Genomic DNA, 10,140 nt, shown 5'->3' with positions numbered 1-10,140 from the left:
TACAGAAATTTTTGAACAAACAGCTGAGATTATCTCGGTCCCATATCTACTTGGTTTGCTTCTGTTTCTCCACTATGATGATTTACTTTACGGCTCTGTATACTTTCAGTTTACTGCTCAATGCCAATGCTGAAAATAAGTAAGTATTTGTAGGTTTAGATGCTGTAAAAAGTCAGTTTTGCATGTTTTGGTGTCTGGAAAAACGTAAGTAAATGTACGTTTTGTAGAATCACATTTTACGTAAAATGCATACAAATTATCATGAGATCACGTTGCAGCAGATCACAGTCAATCATAAACATCTTCAAGCACACATGACTCACAGAAGATTGCTGTTGTAATTCACTTTAAAGAAGCTCTGAAACCCTGTGGAGATCTAGATTATTATTATTATTATTATTATTATTATTATGCTTGTTATTAATAGTGAATTTCACTCTGACACAAAAACACAGATTTCTAGTGAGGGTGTTGCTATGCAGTTACTAGAGTACTCTGAATTGTTGCTAGGGTGATCTGAGTGGTTGCTAGGCACTTGCTGTGTCGTTGCTAGGGTGTTATGGGCAGGGATTCATGACACATCATTGTTTCTCATTGGTCAGATATAATTCACATGATTTATTTTAACCCTTCATGTGTTTTGAACATTTTTTCATTTTTACAGATAAATATATTTAATTGTTTTCTGATCTGATATTCAGATCAACAGTCTCTTACTCATGTGATTAAATATTGAATCATGAAAAAAGATGAAAGCAGGAAGATCCAGACCTACAGGAGTAACCATTACTGACTATTGATCGCTAAGATCCTCAGAGGATAAGAATGATAATTACAGAAGAATGGTGTGAGTGTGTGAGTGAAGGTGGTTGTGAATGTGTGTAGATGTGTGTTAGTTACAGGATCAGAGAATGACACCGTTCCTCTGTCATAGTCCAGATTCACTCTCACACGATCAAGATGCTGTTTAACATGAAAACCAGAACCAAGAAACCATCCGTATTGATGATACCACACACTCCAGATGTCAGTGTTGAAGAAATCACGTCCCTTCCTCGGGTTTAATGCTGTAGTTACTCCAAGACTCCAGACTGAACTCTGTTTAACCTCCACATCCCAGCAGTGTGTTCCTGAGTTAAAACCATCTGAACCCAAAACACAGTAATAATGGTCAAATCTCTCTGGATTATCAGGAACAGGTTGATAGATTGAAATCATACTTTAGACTTAATACTGTCACATGGAATTGATGTCAATGACGTTGAGATTCTGCAGCAAAGTGATGATATCTCTGATCATTATCTAGTCTCGTGTTTTCTCCAGATGACTAAAACTGTAAATTCAACTCCTTATTACAAGTATGGTAGAACCATCACTTCTACTACAAAAGATTGCTTTTTAAGTAATCTTCCTGACTTATCTGAATTCCTCAGCATGTCCAATAGCTCAGAAAAACTTGATGATGTAACAGAAATTATTGACTCTCTCTTTTCCAGGACTCTAGATACGGTTGCTCCTCTGCGCCTAAGGAAGATTAAGGAAAACACTCCGACCCCGTGGTATAACGAGCACACTCGCGCCCTAAAGAGAGCAGCCCGGAAAATGGAGCGCAGCTGGAGGAAAACAAATTTAGAGGTTTTTCGTATTGCTTGGCGTGAATGTACCCTATCGTACAGAAAAGCGTTAAAATCGGCAAGATCTGATTACTTTTCGACTCTATTAGAAGAAAACAAACAGAACCCTAGGTATTTATTCAATACAGTGGCTAAGTTAACAAAAAATAAGGAACCAACAGGCACTGACTATGCCCATCAGCATAGCAGTAATGACTTCATGAACTACTTTACTTCTAAGATCGATACAATTAGAGACAAAATTGTCACTATGCAGCCGTCAATTACAGTGTTGCATCAGATAGTGCGCTATAGATCTCCTGGGGAACAATTCAACTCATTCTCTACTATAGGTCAGGATGAATTGTATAGACTTGTTAAAGCATCTAAACCAACAACTTGTATGCTAGACCCTATTCCATCTAGGCTACTAAAAGACTTGCTTCCAGATCTCATAGATCCTCTGCTAAATATTATTAATTCATCACTGTCATTAGGATATGTCCCCAAAACCTTCAAACTGGCTGCTATTAAGCCTCTCATTAAAAAACCACAACTTGACCCTAACGAATTAACTAATTACAGACCTATCTCGAATCTCCCATTTCTATCAAAGATATTAGAAAAGGTTGTATCCTCACAACTATCCTCCTTCCTACAGAAATATGATATCTGTGAGGATTTTCAGTCAGGTTTTAGACCGTACCATAGTACTGAGACTGCTCTTATTAGAGTTACAAATGATCTACTCTTGTCATCCGATCGTGGTTGTATTTCTCTGTTAGTGCTACTGGATCTTAGTGCTGCGTTTGATACTGTTGACCACAACATTCTCTTGAATAGACTTGAGAATTATGTTGGCATTAGTGGTAGTGCATTGGCATGGTTCAAATCGTATTTATCTGACCGCCATCAATTCGTGGCAGTAAATGAAGAGGTATCATATCGTTCACAAGTGCAGTATGGAGTACCGCAAGGCTCAGTACTAGGGCCATTACTCTTTACGCTTTACATGTTACCCTTGGGTGATATCATCAGGAAATATGGTGCTAGCTTTCACTGCTACGCTGATGATACCCAGCTCTATATTTCTTCGCGGCCCGGTGAAACGTACCAATTTGAAAAACTAATGGATTGTGTAGTTGAGTTAAAAAATTGGATGACAAGTAATTTCTTACTGCTAAATTCTGAAAAAACAGAGGTGTTAATTATTGGGCCTAAAACCTCAGCATGTAATAACCTACAACACTGTCTAATACTTGATGGCTGTTCTGTTAATTCTTCGTCATCAGTTAGGAACCTAGGTGTGCTATTTGATGGTAATCTTTCATTTGAAAACCACATCTCTAGTATTTGCAAAACTGCATTTTTCCATCTCAAAAATATATCTAAACTACGCCCTATGCTATCAATGTCAAATGCTGAAACATTAATCCATGCATTTATGACCTCACGGTTAGATTATTGTAATGCTTTATTGGGTGGTTGTTCTGCTCGCTTAATAAACAAACTCCAGCTGGTCCAAAATGCAGCAGCTAGAGTTCTTACTAGAACCAAAAAGTATGATCATATTAGCCCGGTTCTGTCTACACTGCACTGGCTCCCTATTAAACATCGTATAGATTTTAAAATCTTGCTAATTACTTACAAAGCCCTGAATGGTTTAGCTCCTCAGTACCTGAGCGAGCTCTTATCGCATTATAGTCCCTCACGTCCGCTGCGTTCTCAAGACTCTGGTAATTTGATAATACCGAGAATATCAAAATCAACTGCGGGCGGCAGATCATTTTCTTATCTAGCGCCCAAACTCTGGAACAATCTACCCTACAATGTTCGGGACGCAGACACACTCTGTCAGTTTAAATCTAGATTAAAGACACATCTCTTTAACCTTGCTTACACTAATAACTAATTAACATATTCTTATAATTCAAATCCGTTAAAGGATTGTTAGGCTGCACTAATTAGGTCAACCGGAACCGGGAACACTTCCCATAACACCGATGTACTCAGTGCATCGTCAGAAGAATGGCATCTACGCTAATATTAGTCTGTTTCTCTCTTATTCCGAGGTCACATCAACCACCAGATCCAGTCCGTATCCAGATCAGATGGTCACTGCAGTCCCCCGGATCCAGTCCGAACCCAGCCCACATGGTGGATCGGCACCTAGAGACGACCTCTACCGCCCTGAATGTCAGCGGAGTCCACATCAACTAGATGAGCCCCAGAGACGGATCCACAGTGAAGACCACATCACCTAGACGGCTGTCGGCACAGGACCACGGGAACTTTTGGCCAGAGGAGAACTGGCCCCCCGACTGAGCCTGGTTTCTCCCAAGGTTTTTTTCTCCATTTGTCACCGATGGAGTTTTGGTTCCTTGCCGCTGTCGCCTCTGGCTTGCTTAGTTGGGGACACTTTCTTTAAACACAATATTGTATTTTATTTTAATGATTTTGATTAACTACCTTTACCTAAAATGTGAGTGTTTACTGTTGCCTTTGGCATTGTTGATGTACTGTTTCCTATTTAATACTGTACAGCCGCCTTGCCACAATTCTGTATTGTTAAAGGCGGTATATAAATAAAGGTGACTTGACTTGACTTGATAGATCTCGCTGAATCTCACACTGGTCAGATCATCAGACACAACGAGACATGGATTTGCAGTGTTTGGATCCAGAATCACAGGAGCTGATGAGACACAATCAACAGATGCTGTTATTCTGATGTTCATATAATGATCACGAGTGAACCAAACACAGATGATTATGAATTATGACACTCGTCCTGTTGATCAAACACATCAGACATTTTCCTCTCATCACTGTCAGTCATTCTCTGTGTGATTTATCAATACTAAAAGTTCAGAAACACTGAATGATCACATACTGAAAAGATATTCATTTGATTTATGCTGTCATTTATATTCAATTATAGTGAGAATCTGCTTTTAATACAAAATGCTGCCTTTGTACAGAACTTTACACAGTGCTGTCATATTCAAATCAGATAAACTATAATAATACAGAAGAAATCAAGTGTATATTTACTCTATATAATTTACCTCAGTGTTTCTTTTGTATGAAAGCTTTTTTACTGAATGTTGCTTACTTACTTAAAAACAAACACACAGTAGGTATTATTCCACAGTAATGCAACCAAATAATAATCTTGCTGATATTTACAAAAGGTACAGCTAAAACTATTAATATTATTGTTTCAATTAATGCTTAAATAAAACAACTCATTAAATGAAAATCTAACAATTAAAAATAAATGCAAATTAAAAAAGCTGTTTTGGCAACTAATTGAAATGAAGTATCTTGAAGTACTTGAAGTAAAATGACTAAAACTGGAATGAAATGATTTAAAAATATACATTTCAAATTTTAAGCTATAATGTAAAAGTAAAATTTACATATAAACATTATAGGCATCATATAGGTTTTATTATTATTATTATTATTATTATAATTTTTAATTTGATCAAATAAACAGTCTCAAAACTGCTGAAATTACATATATTTTATTACATTTTATTACATGTATTTTATTAGACTGAAAATGAAAGTCAAGCACAATGAAAATCATTATTTCTAAAAGTGATCTGCTGATTTTGGTGCAGTAGATCATCTGTTTATTCACACATAATGCTGAAATCTGTCAATATTCCCCATCATGCATCATTTCCAGTGTGTGTGTGTGAGCTCAGATGTTCTGCAGTCAGACTCACTGTTCTGGACGATGTCCTGCATCTTCTTCCAGACTCTGAACGGCAGGTTGCCCAAGTAACGTGGCACATGAATCAAAGCTCCAGAAGGCGTCTGTGGATCCGGCTGTGAGATCTGGACTCTGGAAGAACATTCAGGAGTCAGAACTGCAGTGGATTTGGATCAGAAGCAAAGAGACCAGAGACACCAGCAGATCACTCACCTTTCCATTGAGACTGGAAACTCCTGCAGAACAAACACACCATTGATCATCAACAACTCAATCAATCATCAACCAATCAATCAATCAATGATCTGAAATCAGACCTTTAGAAAGCAGACATCACTGGCTTTCATCATCTCCTCCGTGTCTTTGATTGTGTGTGAAAGAGCTGAGATGTGTCTGTTGATCTCCTCCAGCTTCTCCTTCATCATCTGCTTCTTCTGCTCCTCTTCCTCCCTCAGTGCAGTGATTGTAGCTTCTTCTTCATCTCTGAGAAACTGATGAAGCTTCTCAAACTGCTGTTTAGTCTGACGCTCTGTGTGCTCAGCTTGAGACTGAAATCAAACCACATTCACTTCAATCATCTCCATCAACACACATCAACACAATCACATCATTCAGATCTGAGATAAACTCTCATACAGACATATAACGGATCCAGAAGCAGATTGATGATCGTCATTTACAAAAATAATCAGCTGGAGTCCATTATATGAAATATATGAGATCATAACTGTATATAGTGATCCTACAGCTGTAATGAAAATGACTCTGATTCTGTTTCCTCACCTTGATGTGTTGAACTGTTTTCTCAAACTCTCCTTTCATTTTTTCATTATGTTTTAGTTTCTCCTGTAATGATTTCAGTGCTGTATTGAGCTCCTCCTAAAATTAAACAGAATAAAAATACATAAAACACCAGATTAGAGTGAAAAAAGAAGAGAAAACGATACAGTGATATGATCATATAATGCAGTGCAAAAGTATTTGCCCCCATCCTGATTTCTTCTGTTTTTGTGAACATCTAATGATAAATTAATTCAGAATTACAGTTTGTAAAATGAAAAGTTGTTTATTGAAGCAAAATGGTTATTCAATACAAACTGAGCCTGTGTGAAAAAGTATTTGCCCCCATAGTTACTGATTCACCAAATCAGATCACTGCAGTCCTGTTCAATCAAATCAAGACTTTTCATGAAGTTGAAAAACTCATTTGTCTTACCTTATATGATGGAACAACTTCATCGATTGGTCTGACTGTGTGATTGACATGTTTTTGTGAATTAACACACACTAAACACAGCGGCTGTTCGTCCTCCAGGCAGAAGAGTTTGAGTTTCTTACTGTGTAAACTGCAGATCTCCTCAGATCCTGATGAACGACTCTCATTTCTCTTCAGGAACGACTCACACAAGTTTTTTAACGCGAGATTAGGAGGAGGGTCAGGTTTTGAGGATCTTCTTCTGCAGACAGGACACTCCTGAGTTTTCTTGGTTCTCCAGAACTGTTGAAGACACTCTTTACAGACACTGTGACTACATGACAGAAAAACAGGATTCTTGAAGATTTCAAAGCACACGGGACAAGAAAGCTCTTCTACAGATAGTGAATCCATTTTCACAGTTTGAGCTCCAGCAGTCAAAACTTTACTTTCACTTTCTGAACGACGGTTTCAAAAATGAATCACAAAGATCTGCTGTCTGTTCATAAACAAACATCCCAAAAATCCTTAAAGTGTTTCTCTTTGTTCTTCACCGATTCTTTGTTTTCTTTAGTAAAGACAGAAGAGAGAACGACAGAAAGGAGAAATAATGAGTCTCTTCCTGGTGAGTGTTTTAAGAGGGAGGAGTTTCTGATCACCTTTGGACCCTGGTGTGTTAGGAAAGGACAATATTTGACTGAGCTCCAATTATTTGAAAATCTGAAATCTGAGAGTGCAAAAAAAAAAACCACAATATTGTGAAAATCGCCTTTAAAGGAAAGGAAGAAAGTGACATGGTGACCCATACTCAGAATTTGTGCTCTGCATTTAACCCGTCCAAATGCACACACACACAGTAGTGAGTAGTGAACAAACTACTCACCCAGTGAACAAACACCCGGGGAGCAGTTGGGGGGTTATTCACTCCAACTTCAATCTTTTTTCGGAAAATAAAAATGTAAATACTTTTTAAGCACAAAAGCTTGTGTAGCACAGGCTCTGCGAAGCACGTTCACGTACTATTGAATAACACTGAAAGATCATGCCGAACGTAGGTGGAACCACAGACCCAGTGTTTACAAAGCGAACGCGCAAAGACTAAGAAAGTGCATGTAAGTAAAACACGGAGAAAATAACATGGAGTTTTTCGACATAATCTACCTTTTTGAGCCGGAGTACATAGGCAATGATTCGAAGACGTGATTTGTTGTAGTAATGGGGAGTTCGGATCATTTTAGCGATTCGGACCTTTGAGTCTCGTTCAGCAAAATGAACAAATCTTTTTTCGAGTCATTTCGTTCATTTTAGCAAAATCAGCATCACGTGACAGCCCCATAAAATGTACGAATGACTCAAAAAACGTGAACTAATTCCTGTACAGAACCTAATAGCAAAGAGTATAGAAGTACCAAGAGGCGAAACTCTGTACTGATATGGGCAACAGTCTATAGATGGCGCTGCGGAGGCGTTGCCGCCATTTTGGACTGACACCTGCAAAAAGTGTGTAGAAGATGCGAGCGAGCAAGTGGCTGAAACGTAAGCAGTGTGCTGCAATAAACTGCAGCAATTATCAATCCACCAGGCATGATTTTGCGTTTCATCGGTTTCCAAGTGATCCACAAACGTAATAATAATAACAAGGGGAAATATTTTAACTATGAATTGATTTTACAGTGCATATTAAATTGTTAGCAGGACTGCTTGACATTAACATCCGCCAACTCTCCAAATGCAGGTTGATTTCAGCTGTAGCGGGTAGCACAGTCACTCCCACTGACCACTTTGGCGGGTTGAATTTTATATACAGTTAATACAGTTTTTTACAGACGCTAGGACACATTTCTCAATACTTAGGTCACTTTTGCAAAAAAAAAAAAAAAAAAATTCTCTCTCTTAATCTCTTCTAACACAATTGCCGGTGGTGGTTTTGATCTCTGTTGCTTATTTGATTTTGATCTATTACTATTTTCAGTTCAGTGTTCACTTAATACATGACAAATTACAGAGACCTCACAATAGTTGGAGTCCTTGAGACAATGGTTGCTAGGTGTTCATATTTTGTGATAAATTTGAACAGTTTTTTATGAATGTGTACCATTTTTTTATAAATGTATTTTTTAATAAAAAAAAATTACATTGTGAATAAATAAATTTGAGTGTGTCTGACTCTATCACTACCAAACATCGAATCTGGTTATTTCACTACATTAAGTTTTTAACTTAACAAGGAAAAAAATACAATAGAACATAGATATGGGTAAGTAAAGTGTTTGCAGTAATTGTATCGGTTTACTTGGTAAACAGTAAGCAGTATGAAACAGTCTAGTCAATTGGTGAAGGGGACCTGTCTATAATATTTAATTTAGATATAAATACATATATATACAAACTTTACATAAGTCATTGTAAGTTGGTCAAGCGCGACTGGCTCGTATTATTCTACGGCGTTTTGTGTAGGTGTCAGTCCAAAATGGCGGCAGCACAGTTATGTCATGGGCGGAACTGTTGCTATGGAGCGTTCTATTGAGTTTCGCCTCTTGGTACTTCTATACTCTTTGCTAATAGGATGTTGCGCATACGTGACTGAACGAATCACTCCCTGAGACGACTCATTCTTCCCGAGTCACATTAAAGATTTGCTCAGAATGAACGAATCATTCAAGATCGACCCGTGGACGCACATTCTAGCGCCTGTGCTACACAAGCTTTTCTGCTTAAAATGTACATACGTTTTTATTTTTCGAAAAAAAAATGAATCGTTTCGCTAAATAAGACCCTTCTTCCTCAGCTGGGATCATTTAGAGTCATTTGAAGCTGCATTTAAACTACGTTTTGGAAGTACAAAATCAGGGGCACAATTGAAGTCAACCTTAAACTTGAGAGTGTTGTCCAATATTACATTTGCTAATATATTTTTAATGTGTTTATTGTACATTTTGTCCTCAAATTGATGTGTTCAGGCAGGAAAAATGGGCATTAGGATTTGAGCAAGTTTGACAAGAACCAAATTGAATAACACTGATTAGTCTCTTCAGATTCCACTCGGCACCTGTTATGGGTAACATACAGACCACAGTGAACATTTAGTCCTCAAAGTTGATGTGTTAGAAGAGGAGTAAATGGGTAACTGTATAAAAGGTTTGAGTTAAGGATGTTCTGGGTTCATTCCAACTCCTTTGAACCCAAGGTACAACATGTACTTTGCCACTGCTATGCTGCAATAAACATCTTCATCAAGATCTTCAACATCCTCTTCACTTTTTCCTACAACTGGATCAGAGCATCTCCAAAACTGCAGTTCTTGTGGGGTGTTCCCGCTATGCAGTGGTCAGTATCTATCAAAAGTGGTCCAAGGAAGGAACAGTGGTGAACCGGTGACAGGGTCATGGGCGGCCAAGGTTCACTGATGCACGTGGGGAGTGAAGGCTGGTCCGTGTGATCCGATCCAACACACAAGCTAATGTAACTCAAATTTCTCAAGAGGTTAATGCTGGTTCTGATAAAAAAAAAAAAAACATAAAGCAGAGCACGTCTTCTGGAAAGTATTGACAGCACTTGACTTTCTCCACATTTTGTTATGTTACAGCCTTATTCCAAAATGGATTAAA

The 10,140-nt window shown here is 37.9% G+C and overlaps 1 protein-coding gene across 1 annotated transcript; it reads right to left on the bottom strand.

Annotated features, from left to right (window-relative positions):
• Nucleotides 1-493: 493 nt before the first annotated feature.
• Nucleotides 494-7,193, bottom strand: LOC127161365 (E3 ubiquitin-protein ligase TRIM35-like). Its single transcript, XM_051104075.1, has 8 exons — nt 6,554-7,193; nt 6,121-6,216; nt 5,655-5,885; nt 5,551-5,573; nt 5,351-5,469; nt 4,246-4,308; nt 2,585-2,591; nt 494-1,219 (listed from the first exon to the last, which is right to left on the bottom strand). The coding sequence occupies exons 1-8, from the start codon at nt 6,944-6,946 to the stop codon at nt 787-789; spliced, it is 1,365 nt and encodes a 454-aa protein (XP_050960032.1). The 5' UTR covers nt 6,947-7,193; the 3' UTR covers nt 494-786.
• Nucleotides 7,194-10,140: the final 2,947 nt, after the last annotated feature.

This window comes from Labeo rohita, unplaced genomic scaffold (genome assembly GCF_022985175.1).
Source record: "Labeo rohita strain BAU-BD-2019 unplaced genomic scaffold, IGBB_LRoh.1.0 scaffold_626, whole genome shotgun sequence".
Taxonomy (NCBI): Eukaryota; Metazoa; Chordata; class Actinopteri; order Cypriniformes; family Cyprinidae; genus Labeo; species Labeo rohita.
This window is presented reverse-complemented; position numbering and strand designations above follow the sequence as displayed.